The following is a 14917-nucleotide window of genomic DNA, read 5'->3' as shown; positions in this document are numbered from 1 at the left end:
CGGTTAGAGTGAACAGACCTAAGAGATTGAATCAATGGAGATGATCTCTGGTGAATCCATAGATTAGGCAGTGAGTTGCGACACTTTTATAACCATATGGCTGTATACATTTTAGATGTCAATAACGGCATCTCCGCCTTGAATTTCCCCAGATCGTTAAGAATCAGCCGTCCACTTTCCACTTTTTAATTAGGGCTCATGTGGACGGATTGTCCAGCCACGCTTATTGCCCCAGATCTCTTAATTCCATAAGAGGAAACCGGAGGCTCTGTTCTCCTCTCTGGAATTCGTCCATGGATTTAACAATTAGGGAATATTAACCTCATTATATAGCCCGCAATCGTAACTTGTCCCCAAATCTTTTTATCCCCGTTCAAAAACTTCATGCTTCAGCTATACAACAATGGACGCAACACGACTACAAGCCATTGAATACAAGCCCCGTGTGTTCATCATCACGGATATCGGCAACGAACCAGACGATGCCGAATCACTCACCAGATACCTCTTATACTCCAATGAATTCGATACCAAAGGCGTCGTCGCATGCACATCCTGCTGGATGAAATCCCGGGTTCAACCGGAATTAATCGAGAAGATCGTACACGCATATGCAAATGTCAGGGACAATCTGAACGCTCACGTTCATCCGTCGAACCCGTACCCAACAGCCCATAATTTGCTATCTGTTGTCCGGGCAGGGCCTGCGGTTTATGGTCGCGAGGCGCTAAAGCAGCCCCTTAGCCCAGGTGCCGAGTTGTTAGTTCAACAATTGAAGGAGAGCTCGGAAGGGGAGCCACTTTGGATCCTATGCTGGGGAGGCACAAATGTGCTTGCGCAGGCTTTGCAGTATATCCACCAGACAATGGACGCAACGGAAAGCGCAAAGTTGAGATCCCGGCTGAGGGTTTATGCAATTTCCGATCAGGATGATACCGGGTTATGGATTCGAGTGTCGTGGCCAGATATATTCTATATCTGCTCTGTCCATGCCTGGAAGGACTATAATCAGGCCACCTGGATTGGCATTTCCGGGGACAGACTCTCTCATTTTGATGAGGGCGGGCCGGATTTTACCAAAGTGAGCAAAGAGTGGTTGAAGGAGAACATCCAAGTTGGCGACTTTGGTGGTGAGGTCTATCCCGACTACTCGTTTGCAATGGAAGGCGATACACCGACGTTTCTCTACTTGATCCAGAATGGGCTGGGATCTCCTGAGCATCCGGAATGGGGTAGCTGGGGAGGCCGATATGCATTGATCGATCTTGGGGGAGCGACGCGGCACTATGCAGATACGCACGATACAGTAGTTGGTAAGGATGGGAGACAGCACCACAGTAATCAGTCCACAATCTGGCGCTGGCGAGACCAATTCCAGGATGACTTTGCTGCTCGCATGAGGTGGACTTTATCTGCTGATTTGTCGAGCGCGAACCATGCTCCGGTCGTGATTGTGAACAACATCGCCTCAGGAGTCAAACCGATTGAGCTCGACGTTCCTGCCGGCTCTGAAATCGTTCTTGATGCCTCACAGAGCTATGATCCGGACGGCGACGAACTCTCGTTTACCTGGATATTTTACAAGGAGGCTACTTCTGCTCACGCCACGATACAATGGATAGTTCCAGATCTGGAGTGGGAGACTCTACCGAACAGTCCAAATGGAAGTACTATACGTGTGAAGATGCCGCCGCCGGAAAAGTGCACCGTTGACCTTATTAATGGCCAGGCGTTAGAAAAGGGTCAAGCATTTCATTTGATTCTGCAGGTTCGAGATAGTGGCACACCCAGGATGACAAGCTATAAGCGGATTATTCTTCAGTCGACTAATCTGCAGCTGCTGGGAGGAACCGGAAAGAGGTTTGATACGTTTACTGATGTGTTGCATTCGGGTTTATTAGGTGACGTTCTACATTAACTATAACTACATAGAATGAACAGTATGATCAAGATCCATGACCGAATAGCATAGTTTTTATGTAGGTAGAATAGTGAAATTATCTCTATGATTAGGTACCTAAGTATTGTCAGAGTTTATTACAATTTTCTGCATACTACTTTGAGTCGGCTTGAAAAGGGCTGTCCTCATTACAGTCCTATCTGCCACACAAAACTTCATGATGAAGAAATTAGTTGTATTTTACCCGTAAACGAACTCGAGATATGGAGCAATGAAAGAAGATCTCGAACACTTCCAACTTTGATCAATATTGAGTGGTTAAGTATACCAGATATAGTGCAGACTCTAAAGGTCATCTGAAGAAATATCACCTGAACCAATCGAATAATGAGTAGTCGACATATCAATCCCCATAGGTACTACCTACGTTCCATGATGGCTCCAATCATTGCCTAAAAAGGGAAATCGAAGTGGACGGAAATGCATTCATGTCAATATACCTATGTAGGTAAAGGACTCTAATGTATGATGTTGGTTCGTCCACTTCCCCTCATTTCATCTTTGAGGGCAATAAATGTTCGAGAAAGAAAACCTAAGCGCCGCCATAGAAAGAAGGATTTAGTTCGTTCCTAGAGTTGAAAGTATCAGGCCATCCTAGTTTCATGTATTTCAGCCACATAAAATCATAAAATCCCAGTGTATGCCTAACCTATAAGGCATAGATAACCGAGGATCATGAATCACAGATCTATACCATTTCAGCCAATCAAATCGCTCAATCAACATATCTCCAGCCAAGATGGAGGTAGACCCGCACTAAGCCCAAAGCGGCCATGTAGTCTCAGCTGCTCCACCAGTTCTTTTGTCTCTTTCTACACTTCGTCCTCTCTACATATCTATATCCTATGAGGTACATGATATATACAACATGGCCGAAGAAAAAGAAACCGAATCCCAATCGCAGACGCGCTACCTCATCCGTCAGCCATTGGCGCTCCAATGGTTCGACAACGGGAAGCTCGTCAAACGATGCGAGCAGGAGCGACAAGCTGGTACTTTTCCCCCTGTTGCTCGTCACAGACGCATACTGATTTATATGACAGGCCGCTTCGAGCTCTTCCTCGATTTGTTGTACGTCGCAATCCTCGCCAACTTCGCCGAGAGTCTCGCCGAGGACGTCACGGGCGTCAAGCTCGTTAAATACATTGTACTCCCTCCTCGCCTCTTTCCCTCCGCATTCTCTGGCTAATATGTAGAATAAAGTTGATACTCGCCCCCTCATGGCACGTCTGGTCCGACCTCCGTGAACTCATGAACAGCTTCTACAACGATGATCTCCTGCAACGCATCCTGATCCTCTGGATCATGGCCGTCCTGATCGTCTACGGCAACAACGCGACGCTCGTTGACGAAGAGATATCCGCCATGCGCTCCACCGTCGGCGCATACATGGTTGCGCGCATGACCGCCAATCTGGCGCATTTATTCTACTCGTTTAGCAGCTACCACCACCGCGCGCAACAACGGCTGTGGTTCGTCATGTCGAGCGTCGCATTGTGTGTATACATTCCGCTGTATTTCGAGAGTGTCTCGCTCCGCAATAAGATTGCTGTTGCCGCTGTTGCCGAGGTGCTGGAAGAATCAATATGGATGTTCTGCTACTCCCCGCTCGCGAAAAGGATGCTTCGCGCCCGGTACACCACAGCCGTCGACATTGCGCACGAAATCGACCGATTCGCCGCATTCTACATTATCGCACTTGGCGAGTTTCTGTATACCATCATCGTCGGCTCGCCTGCCGCAGTCGGATTTAATCTCTCCCTTCTGAGAGCGGTATGGACGCTTGTGATTGCTTTCTGTCTGAATTGGATGTATGTCCATAACGACTGCGCGATCGATTATACGCATCCGATCAGACACAGTGTAGGAAGGGCGTTTACGTGGGTTTCGCTGCATCTGCCGCTCATTGCAAGTTTGTTGGCTGGCGGACATGTCGCGGCTGCTAGTGCCAAATCTTACGACAGTACCACCACTACTACTGATAGCAGCAGTAGCAGTAGCAGCAGCGAGAAAAGAGCAACCAGCGAAGGACAAACCCAAGCCTTCGACGATGGTCAGCGCTGGCTTCTCTGCGCCAGCCTCGGCGTCGGCCTATTCGTGCTCTACGCCATGGCGCTGCTCTACTCTTCCAACGACGGCGATTGCCAGCTTCTTCTCCCCAAACATTTCAGAATCATTATGCGACCTGTCGTCGGGTTGATATTGGTATTACTTCCGCTCGCAAAATCGTTGAATTTGACGGAGACACTCTCCGTGATTATGGCGTTGGTAGTGTTTTGCCTTATTTGGGAGAATGTGTCGAGTTTGCAGCGTGGGGCGAAATTTTGGGAGGTTTGGAGGGATACGGGGTATCCAGAGGGTGGGAACAGGGCGCATAAACATGATCATGCGGCTAGTGAGGACAGGGAGGTGAATGCTGAGCTGGGACGGGGTTCTGAGGGGGTGGAAAGTGCTAGTGCTGATAACAACGGCTTCAAGGGATGAAGGGTTGACTCACGTCTTGAATATACTACTACTATAAAACACTGAGATACCCATATATATGTATCTAATAAACCGTTTTCATCGCTCTACTAGCTCTATAACACAAACATACACGTAGTCGACTAGTTGACTATTGGCCGTAAGGCGCAACAATAGAATCCGTCACATAAAGATCAACATATTTATCCACATCCGTATTCTCAAGTTCCTTCTGGTTCCAGCCCAGTTCAAGCAAGTGCTTGACACGCGCAGCATCGAAGTGAGCCTCGATGTGGCGCTTGTACTTGGCAAAGATTTCAGGCTTGGCTTCTTCGCGGCGGAACTTGTGGCCCAAAGGTGCTTCGACGACGATTTCGTCGAGGACGGTGCCGTCGTTGAGGGTTACGGTGAGCGCATTGGGGATTGTGCGCTTGGAGGGGTCGTGGTAGTCCTTGGTGAATTGGGGGTCTTCGACGCACTTGATGCGTTTGCGGAGGTCTTCGAGGAGTTCGGAGGTGGCGGCTTCGGAGCCGTCGGCATAATCTTGGGCTGTCAAGCGGTTGAAGACGAGCATGGTTGCGACCATGTACTAGGCCGTGTTAGCAATCCTTCAACATTTCCCTCAAGACGGTAGACAAACCTGGACACAGTGGTCACGGTCGGCAAAGTTGTCCATGGCCTTAAATTGCTTGTCGATAATGCGGATGCAAGCCTCGTGGGTGCGGTTGGTGATTTCCTTGATGTCTTTGGCGGTCTTACCAAGCTCAGCGAGCTTCTTGTTGACGGCCTGCGCACATTCAATGGCGGTCTGGGAGTGGAATTCCGCTACAGATTGTTAGCTTTGCACAATACAAGTGGTACAGGCAGGCATACCAGGATATGAAACCTTGAAGAGAACGTTCTCCATGACATAGCTGCCATAGGGACGCTGGAACTCAAACTTCTTGCCCTTGAACAGATTGTCGTAGAAACCCCAGACAGGGGCGTTCAAAACAGTAGGAACCCCGCCCTCACCCTTGAGAACCTTGAGCACAAGATTGACAGCACGCTGGCAAGCATCACCAGCAGCCCAGGACTTCCTGGACATGGTGTTTGGCGAGTGACGGTATGTACGCAGACTCTGACCATCAACCCAAGCCTGAGTAATAGCATCGGCAGTTTTCTTCTCATCCAGACCCAACAATTTGGATGTAACAGCGGCAGTCGCAACCTTGACAAGTACAACATGGTCCAAACCAACCTTGTTGAACGAGTTTTCCAACGCAAGCACACCTTGGATCTCATGCGCCTTGATCATAGCCTCCAAGACATCACGAACCTTCAAAATCTTGCCCTGTCCAATGTTCCCACCAGCTCGGTTTGTGCGAGAAATCCAGTCGGCAACGGCAAGGATACCACCCAAGTTGTCGGAAGGATGTCCCCATTCAGCAGCGAGCCAGCAGTCATTGTAATCGAGCCATCGGATCATGGCACCGATGTTGAAAGCGCCATTGACGGGGTCGAGTTGATAGGGTGTTCCTGGTACTTTGGTACCGTTAGGGACCACGGTGCCGTCCACAACGGGACCGAGCAGTTTGGTGCACTCGTTGAAGCGGAGGGCCTCTAGACCGCATCCAAGGGTATCCAAAAAGACGAGACGAGCAGTGTCGAACTGTTAATGTTAGTATCAAATTTTTTTTTGTTTCGTTGAAAAGTAGACGTACTGCAAGTTCAGAGTCGACTTTGTAATTGTGGATATAATCAGCCATATCCTTAATCTCCGGATCATATTCCCGCTCGAGCACGGGGGCAGCTTGCAAAGGCGACATTGTCGAGAATTTGGAAATCTGGCGGCTCAAAGTAGACGATTTGGCGAGTGTGCTGGTACGAAGAGCGCTGGGTGTAGAAGTCAAAGATCGCGACAGGGCGGGGGCCTGGGAGATGCGGGAGGAAAGGGCCAGAGTGCGGGGAGCCCGATGGCCGATGGCAGACGTCCTTCGGAGAGCTGCTGCACCCGCCGACATGATTCTCTTTTTCAGGTGTGAATTGTGTGGGTGGGAGAAAAATTAAACGACTAAGGTCGTTGAGCAATTCAATGGAAAGATATAGACCTGAAATCGGAGAATAAAACAGCGTAACAGGAGGAAGGAGAGAAAAGGTGAGAGAAGGAGTTTGTTGACCGAGGCTGGGCGAGGAAGCTCCTTCCCTCCGTCAGCTTGACGTTTAGCTTGACCGTACGTGTATTGCGTATTTCTGCTGTAATTTACCGTATGATTGTCCTCTGATCTATGGGTACCACCGGCCGACCAGCAGCCGAGGTCGTGTAGCCGCGGCCAACCGAAACATACCGTTTCATACCAGGAACATCTGTCGGTCAAATGGTACCTGAACGGTGGAATTACAGTCTTAAATCTCAATTGGCCCTGAGTAACATCTCAACATTTCCCAAAATTCAATTGACCTTTTCTAATTGCAAAGTACAAGCCCAAAAGGAAAGTTCTAAACTCGTTGCAAAACATGTGGGCAGTGCGGGCAATGTGGGGAGAGCATAAAGTATGATAACGTATTTTTCACCTGATAGCTTCCCCGAGATTACCTATGCAGATCCTCCGAATACCGGATAATTCAACCAAAAGCCTTTGAAGTTGAAGCTCTCCCAAACCCTTAGCCTCATCTTGACAATTGACCGAGCGAAGGAAAAAATCTCCGATCGTTTACAGTAGCAATGTGTGCTTGAATGATGCGGTCTCGGAACCGAACTAAACCGGCTATGGAACCGCGACAGGTCAACACACGAGTCAAAACCACTTCAATGAATGACAATCGCCTCCTTGTACTCCATGTACTCCTTTTCATCCGTCTCCTGAAGTGACTTGATAGCAGCTCGATAAATGATCTCTGCAAGACGAGGTGGAACAGAGTTACCGACTTGCTTCTTTGCGTAAGCCGTGGGAAACTTATATTGCACCGGAAAAGTCTGCAAACAAGCGAGTTCACGTACGGTAAATGGTCTGAGACCACTGGGATGGTAGTTTCCCTCTCCGCCACCGCACGTTATCGTTTTGGCGAGTGTGTTCTCGTCGTAGGGAGCACGGGTTTTGCCATCTTGAAATCCAATGTTGTCGGGATCATGATTATCAGCAAGACGGGGTATGTTGTCAATGGCATCTTTGATAGTAACGTAAGGCAATGCGCCTGGTCCATGTGTAGGAGTTGGGAAGGTAGGTAGCCTTTCCCCTGGTCTAAAGCCACGTTAGTACAGATTTGGCCATAAGCATGATGTTTTTTCTCACCCAGCTGCAATAATAAAGAGGCGTCGTCTCATTTGTGGAACTCCATATTTAGCACATGGTATAGTCTTGCTGTGAATGGAATATCCAAGTTCCAGAAAATCTTGAATCATCCGAAGAAATATTTCCTTGTGTCTTGAAGGCACTCCAAATGTCTCTTCAATTGTATGTATGCGGGGCCTCACTTTCTGGACCATATTGAAACTGCTGAATATAAGAGATGCGTTCTCTTCATCTCTCTGTTGATTATATGACCTTGTATGCGCAGGGCTGAATGGTTGACATGGCGGCGAGCTATGAGAGATATCCACCTGCGCATCATCCTGTAAAGAAAGCCAGCTGGAAAAGTCTGCATGAAAGCACGATGAATGAGGAAAATTGCTACGCCAGGTCTGACACGCAGCTGTGTCCATGTCAATGCCATACTTGACTCTTAGCCCAGCGCTCCAAGCGCCGACAGACACTCCTCCAGCACCACAAAAAGCATCCCCAAAAGAATATTGTCTTTGCATCTTCAACGACTTTTCCGCCTTTTCACGTTGGTCTTTGAAAAGCTGATTTATGTCGACTGCTTCGGCACCGTAGGGGATTGTCTTTCCCCTCCATTTCTGGCGTATGACGCCGGCAGGAGTTCTAGCTTGATGATCGGCTTCTTCAAACGAAAGGTATCGAATAATCCATTCTCCTTTCTCTGCAGTCTTCTGCCAAACCAGTCGACATACATATGAGATGTATGGTTGTCTAAAATGGAATCGCCATGGATGATTCGTAAGCACGATGTTGACAATATCCAAAACAGCAGAAACAGGAACCTCTTTTTCGAGGTGCAGCTTTCCTTCGGCGTCCTTCTCCACCAACCAGCATAGTTCCATCTCTTTTTGAGGGAAAGGACTCTCCATGTCTGTCAGCCTTTTGAAGTACAAACCTCGAAGGTATATGTTGCCGTTCACTAAACGGATGATTTGCACGATCCTCATAAGATGATCACCAGTCAACTCGACCGCCATCCCAGGTACGAGCCCATTGTAATCTTTGAGGACAACAGTCGCGGGATGCTCGCCAGCTGGGCCTGCTTTGTTGGTGTCAGTGTCCCACCTCTCCAATAAATGCTGAAGCTGGTCATCATCAAGATAGTCATCGTCATCAAACCGCCCCATCTCCAATGGCTCATCGATCGAACCAGGTTCTGTATCAGACGAAAGTTCTGCATCATCGACAAAGGTAAGGTCAATATGCTCGACTTTCTTCTCAATAGGTCGACCGCTCCTGGTTGTACTCGGTTGAGTTAGTCCCTGCTGTACTACGATATTCTGGTTGACGGTCGCAGATATATTGATTACAGGTCCCGAAGACCGACGCTTGCGTTGTTGGTTGCCTGTTACCATGTCGTTCGTCCTTTTTTCTCCGACCATGGTGATGTCCGTCAAGCTATCTGACATATTGACTTTTCCCTAGCTGTAATTAGTAGGTAGATCTGAGAAGCAGGAAGCACTGTGTTATCTAGAATGTAAACTCACAGTCGAGGAGCAGTAATGGGGCTGTGAATTGAGTGAAGGAGTATGGGAAATAAGCTGTGACAGCTATCTCAGCAGCAGATGATGGTTGCTTCAGAACTGATTAGAATATCCAAGACTGTAAATTATGTAAAACAGTTAGCCATAATCAATGATTCACTTTCAGAGCTTTGTCTAAAAATCTTACAAAGCCACCTGTAAAGATTGATATGAAGAAAGAGCAAACTCACAATAAAAGGCATTTAAAGCAACAAAGACATGTGAATAGACTCATAAGATTGAGAATGAATAGACTGGAACAACATGAGGTTTATATGATGACAATACTGGCAAGGTTTATTTGGTGGGAAGACCTACTGATATAAACAAAAGAGCCCAGGGCTATAGTGGGCTGGCAAACGGTTGAAATCAGGAAGTCAAAAGAGGGTCAAGTTGAATGGTATCCATCCAGGTTGCAAGCCAAAGTGAAGGATGTTGATTGAGTGATAAATGAAAAGTGAAGAGAGACGAGGTTATTCATGAATCTAGAATGAGGCATGCAGAAGCTGAGAGGGAAATTGCTCAGAAGTGAACGAAACAAGAAGCTCTACTCAGTCTAGTCCTCAATTTAGCAATAGTCGTCCAATGTCGTAGGAATAGAGACAAAGCAGAGCTATGTGAAACGTCCCATGTTTAAACGAAGAGAAGTCTATCCAATATTGTAGCCCTGACAAACGCGCTGTGCAAGCATTCCGGGGGGCTGAGTTGGGAACTGAAGAACATTTGACACTGGGTCCTCTCGCTTTGTCTCGCCGTCATCGCGGTTATTGACGGTCAGATGGTTGTTCGAGGCAGAGTATAGGATGGTCTTGGTATTACAGATTGGAGAGGAGTACCTTCCCAACACTGACGGAGTGCCGTATTATTCAGGCATCGCCCGTATGGTGAAGACAATCCAGGTAGTTGCCTGGATTAAGGTAACAGCTTGAGAATATCAGCCACCCAAGTCTATCTCCGATTCACCCATCCTTCTGCATAATAGTCTACGATAGAACGCTGGATTGATGCTATAACACTTGGAACAATTTTACATCGTAGGGTATGTTTTATGGCGAATCTAGCTACAGGATGGAATACGATCTCGGGTTTGATATTCTGGAAATAATTATAGTTGTGGTCTTTTTCACGAAGTTGATAAACCTTGTCTGTGAGATTAACACCGTCCCATATGGCGGTTTGAGTTTGTAATCGATCTGTTCTAAGCTGCTGTCTAACAGAAGATTCCTTGGTCGCCTATCGGCAGGKTCGTAAACATTTGATTGACAACACATAAACCGTTTGCTCAGCCAAAAAGCTTAATGTCAATTGGGTAATGAGTACCTAGGTATGCAAACCTTGGAAATCTAACGAATAGCGTCTCAGGACTCTAGGCCAGAAGGTCGCCGGCTGACCCTTTGCCCTTGACCCTGCTACCACCCGGACATCCCAAGGTTTCTGACATGAATTTCTCCCTATACATAACAATTCTTCCGATACTTCATAATAATTTTCCGTTCTGCGATCCATCGACGTGAGACTTCAAGGTGATAGCCATCTCTGACTATACGAAAAGTCTCTTCAGTCCCACAAGATATACCAAAGCCCTATTTCCTGACTCTCAAACACGAGGAAGTGGAACATTGACAACCCACGGTACCTGAGTAATTTCGGAAGTACCCTGAAGTGCTGCGTTGACAAATAACGTCTGTGAACCTGATCTAGTCACATCAAAATCAACGGAGAAACAAGCCAAGTCACTTGTTTGACGCGCTGCCTCTAGCCGTGAAATGTTACTCAAAACAGTTGACTTCGAATTGTCGATATGTGTGATATGAGAAGGCATCGAATTCGATGGCATGTTGCTACGCCAGGTCACTAGTTTCCCTCCCCAGCACTCATGGATGTGTCCGAAGCAGTGTAAAAGAGGCTGTGCACGAGCAATGGCTTGAAATAAATTAGGGCAGCCAGCCCGTCTCCCATCAGTATAATCAAGGATTCCCTTTGGAGGGCCGTGCGTGATCACTACGTCGACAGTCTCCGGAATTTCGAAATGATGACCTTCATTTAGATGGTACTGAAATCCCCAATCACCACTTAACGATGGTGTGAAAGGACTAGCGTAAACACGCAATAAGGCACCGTTGCGCAGCCTGAATTCATACGAGCCCTCATCTAAGAAGATGATATTAGCTGCTGCTGCATTTGCAGATAGGATGTTTCTGATTTCGCCGTAATCTCCGTATGTCTTTCGCACCAGCTCTGGCTCTAGAGTTTGCTTAGCATTTGCAACCAACTTTTTGAAAGCCGGAACATCCATTGTAAAGTCATGGTTGCCGCCAATTACTAACTTGAGATCTGCTTTCAATTCCTGAAGGTATTGTAACGTCTTCTGGAACTCTTCTATCTTCGATTCATTTGTGAGGTCGCCACAATGGATAGCAACGTCGATATGTCCGGTCACCGGTCCCGACAGCAGCTGATGTCCATGAGAATCTGACATGATTAAGAAAGTCGTTTTGATGTATTCTGACATTGTGACGGAAGATATAATGAAGCTATAAAGCTATTCTTCAAGTTTGGTATAACGGCTTAGCCTATCGGTAATGATTATGAGTATCAAATGTAGTGATGATAGTCGAGTGGAAGTATTCCGAGATGACCGAGCGGAAGAGTGTGAAAAGAATGACAGTTAGTGGCGGACTTCCGCATATTTATACCCAAGTATCCAGTCCACTGGATTCCTAGTCACATGATGCGGTTTGTAGGCAACCAAACCCTAAAGCCATTGAAGCCTGTACACAAATTGATGAGCAGGGTAGATGCCTACGGGATGTCTGGTTAAACCTTCACACAGCATCTCAGGGTTCGTGATGTCCTCCAATTGAGTTTAGCTTTCCATGGTCTAGCATAGGCGGACCAGCTTCAGCCTACCGGTCAATTCCTTTTGCAATACATGAGGCATTTATGTATTGAGCTTCCCAGCGTTGGTACTGCGTTGAATACGTTGCTCATTTGGTACATGAGCCCAAATTTGGAAAGCAGTCCTCATTTAGCCACCATACTTAATCCGGTTTCATGGCTTCCTATTCATCGTCTATCAACTCGGCAGGGGCAGCAGGTACGCCCAATACTGGCCAGTGGTCGCTCCTTCCAAAAAGTCCAGCGAACAATGTGCCGCGAAGCAGGCACGATTGAAAGACTTTGGGTATATTGTAAGAATCAGCGTAGAATGTAGATTGTAGATATCCCATTCATCAAACATTGCATATTGCAATATTGCATCACATTGGGTAAGTCATTCCAGATGCTAGCAGTGTAGAATTCGAAGAGCTAACTAGAGTTCCTATTCAGATGTATAGTTACTCTGTTTCGATAACCAGTAAGTCAAACTACCGAGTGCCAGAAGACCGGATCGATTGATGAAGATGAGTAGGACGATTCAAAACGTCCCAGGCCTCCCCTGCTTGCTTTTCAATCGATATACCTCCGTAAGTTTGTCACAACGTTAATGAATACCAAATGAACTATCGTCCAACATGCACGATCAATTCGGGAGGGCACCGATGACTGATCTTCGCTGTGATTGATAGGTGTCCGGCCATACTGCCTTCGTCTCCTACTTCCACAATATGCCGAAGTCCAATTCGACCATCACTGCACCACTGCGAGAAGGTCTCTTTGAGACCTTTCGAGCAGCCACCCGCCTAGTCCGACCCGAACGACGCCGCCAACTCATCTTAGTTGGCGGCACTGCCAGCATTGCCCACTCTTCCTCGTTACGTACGGAAGACGTGGATGTTGCAGCACCTCCCAGCGTGCTAATCGATATCTGGGAGGGAGTGACGGCCGGCGCCCCCAACTTTTCGATCGAACCCGACGGCAAGATTGCTTTCGACGCACCGCAAGGCTTCCGAGTCCGAATAGACCTTATCCAGATCGGCGACGGTTGCATCGAAACAATCCACGAGACAGAGTCCTTCTTCGAAGGCTCTGTCGCGTCCATGTCGGATTTGTTAAGGTTGAGGGCCGTGACGGTGGTAGACCGTGGGAGTGATGGTGAAATTGAAGACTTTCGATGGCTATTGTGGGAAGTAGCGAAGGCAGGTCAAGTCCTCCCGAAGCTGGGAGTAGAGGACCGGATGTATATTCGTCAAGCAGGGGAATCTTGCCTGGGGGTTTTGGATCGTCTGGTACTTGCTGCTGTCCTTGGTGACAACAATTTAGACGTAGCGTTGAGTTTTCTTAGTTTAGCATAATATAACAGTATACATTTGAACGTTGTTTATCCACAAACCTACATACAAGCCAACCAACAATCACGCCGAGATTAAGCAAACTATCGCATAACTAGAACTTCGAGCAGCCACTTGTACTTCAATCTAGTACTTTAGGGTACCTCCGACATGTATCGAATTCTGCAAAGTACACAGGTCTAAGACCTTCCACAAACGTGATACCATTTATGGACGTTACTTGTTATACTTGTAAGAAGCTTCATGACAGCGAATTGATCGACAAGTAGATGTCTTGTTCGTTTCTAAATATGACCGTTCCTATACTCTGGTTATTCATTGATCTAGACCTACATGCACAAAATTAGCATATATCGAATCAATTGCATAGGTATCAAGCATCAAATAAGTTGATTAAGTCAGTCCAATGTTTGTCCGCAATGTTGTTCGGAAGTCTAACATCTAAAAAAAATTGGTGTTCATCATGAAGAGGGGGGGGGGTGTGAAAGKGCGTGATTGGTAATTACCTTTTGATTATTTTTCTGATCACTTTCAATGATACCAGATGAGACAAAACATGCTGCAGTGCCGCATAGGTTGTCGATCAAGAAAAGTGACGATTATGAAATTTTGGCAAAATCGAAGCTAAAAATTGTTTACGGAGAAATAGTTTGTCCGGGAATTGTTTACGCTTTGCTGTTTGCGGCGTAGTGCGGATACAGATGTCTTATCCACGTAGGCTGCTAACTACCAATTCTTGCTGACATTAGACTAACTGACTCTCAGCCTCATTGCTTTGCTGCCGGAAATCGATTGCCAAGTGGATACAACTTCAAATCATAGAAAAGGCTTTGTAGACTAATTCTTGAGTATCAAAAGACCGGGCTGATAAGGCAAGGCATTATAAGCCTCTCTCCATTGGAGCTAGAGCTTCGACCCTGGTACAGGAATTGCAGATTGCACGGGTCAATGGGTATCGTTTGATCTGCGCTGCTCCAGATGAGGTCGCCGCTCCTGATATTGTTCATCCAACTGGCGCGACTATTCGCCTTGCCCGCGAACGGAGCCGACTCGCTGGTAGCCTGTGGTGTCCATGCGCCGTCTAGACTGGTCGCCGTAAATGAGCGGAAGAACCTCCCATTTGCACCAATCGCTTCGACAATCATGAGATACTGGTTTTGGCCCTCGACTGAATAGACCTGCACGGCCTCGAAGAGATTGTACTGCGGATCGTTCGGGACCACCGTTGCTGATGAACCACCCCTGAAAATTATATGTGAAGACTTGGCACTAAAAGCAAAAATTAAAATTAGGCTAAGGAGTAGTGCGATCTTCAGTATGCTATAGGAACATGCATGCTCTCGCCAATGCAATCTTCAAAGTCCATCTCGGCAATTAGCTACGGCTATCAATCGCTTCAATGCCGTTGATTCTAATCTACCAAGAGAATTGTAATATGAG

General features: G+C 47.1%; 6 protein-coding genes across 6 annotated transcripts; 3 read left to right on the top strand and 3 right to left on the bottom strand.

The window, feature by feature from the left end:
- Positions 1-403: 403 nt before the first annotated feature.
- BHQ10_001104 (uncharacterized protein) lies at positions 404-1918 on the top strand (the record flags this gene model as incomplete). The annotated part of the gene is made up of 1 exon (XM_040873104.1): positions 404-1918. One exon carries the CDS (start codon positions 404-406, stop codon positions 1916-1918), a length of 1515 nt encoding a protein of 504 aa, XP_040729609.1.
- A 910-nt stretch (positions 1919-2828) lies between these two features.
- Positions 2829-4444, top strand: BHQ10_001103 (uncharacterized protein; the record flags this gene model as incomplete). Its single annotated transcript, XM_040873103.1, has 3 exons — positions 2829-2952; positions 3004-3107; positions 3164-4444. 3 exons carry the CDS (start codon positions 2829-2831, stop codon positions 4442-4444), a joined length of 1509 nt encoding a protein of 502 aa, XP_040729608.1.
- Positions 4445-4574: 130 nt separating this feature from the next.
- On the bottom strand, positions 4575-6426 carry BHQ10_001102 (uncharacterized protein; the record flags this gene model as incomplete). The annotated part of the gene is made up of 4 exons (XM_040873102.1): positions 4575-5012; positions 5064-5248; positions 5297-6074; positions 6127-6426. 4 exons carry the CDS (start codon positions 6424-6426, stop codon positions 4575-4577), a joined length of 1701 nt encoding a protein of 566 aa, XP_040729607.1.
- A 785-nt stretch (positions 6427-7211) lies between these two features.
- On the bottom strand, positions 7212-9104 carry BHQ10_001101 (uncharacterized protein; the record flags this gene model as incomplete). Its single annotated transcript, XM_040873101.1, has 2 exons — positions 7212-7597; positions 8090-9104. The coding sequence occupies 2 exons, from the start codon at positions 9102-9104 to the stop codon at positions 7212-7214; spliced, it is 1401 nt and encodes a 466-aa protein (XP_040729606.1).
- Positions 9105-10842: 1738 nt separating this feature from the next.
- Positions 10843-11757, bottom strand: BHQ10_001100 (uncharacterized protein; the record flags this gene model as incomplete). The annotated part of the gene is made up of 1 exon (XM_040873100.1): positions 10843-11757. The coding sequence occupies one exon, from the start codon at positions 11755-11757 to the stop codon at positions 10843-10845; it is 915 nt and encodes a 304-aa protein (XP_040729605.1).
- Positions 11758-12853: 1096 nt separating this feature from the next.
- On the top strand, positions 12854-13480 carry BHQ10_001099 (uncharacterized protein; the record flags this gene model as incomplete). Its single annotated transcript, XM_040873097.1, has 1 exon — positions 12854-13480. One exon carries the CDS (start codon positions 12854-12856, stop codon positions 13478-13480), a length of 627 nt encoding a protein of 208 aa, XP_040729604.1.
- Positions 13481-14917: the final 1437 nt, after the last annotated feature.

This window comes from Talaromyces amestolkiae (assembly GCF_001896365.1).
Source record: "Talaromyces amestolkiae strain CIB chromosome Unknown scaffold1.1, whole genome shotgun sequence".
Classification (NCBI taxonomy): domain Eukaryota; kingdom Fungi; phylum Ascomycota; class Eurotiomycetes; order Eurotiales; family Trichocomaceae; genus Talaromyces; species Talaromyces amestolkiae.
Note: the sequence above shows the minus strand (reverse complement) of the source record. Positions and strands in the feature narration are given on the sequence as shown.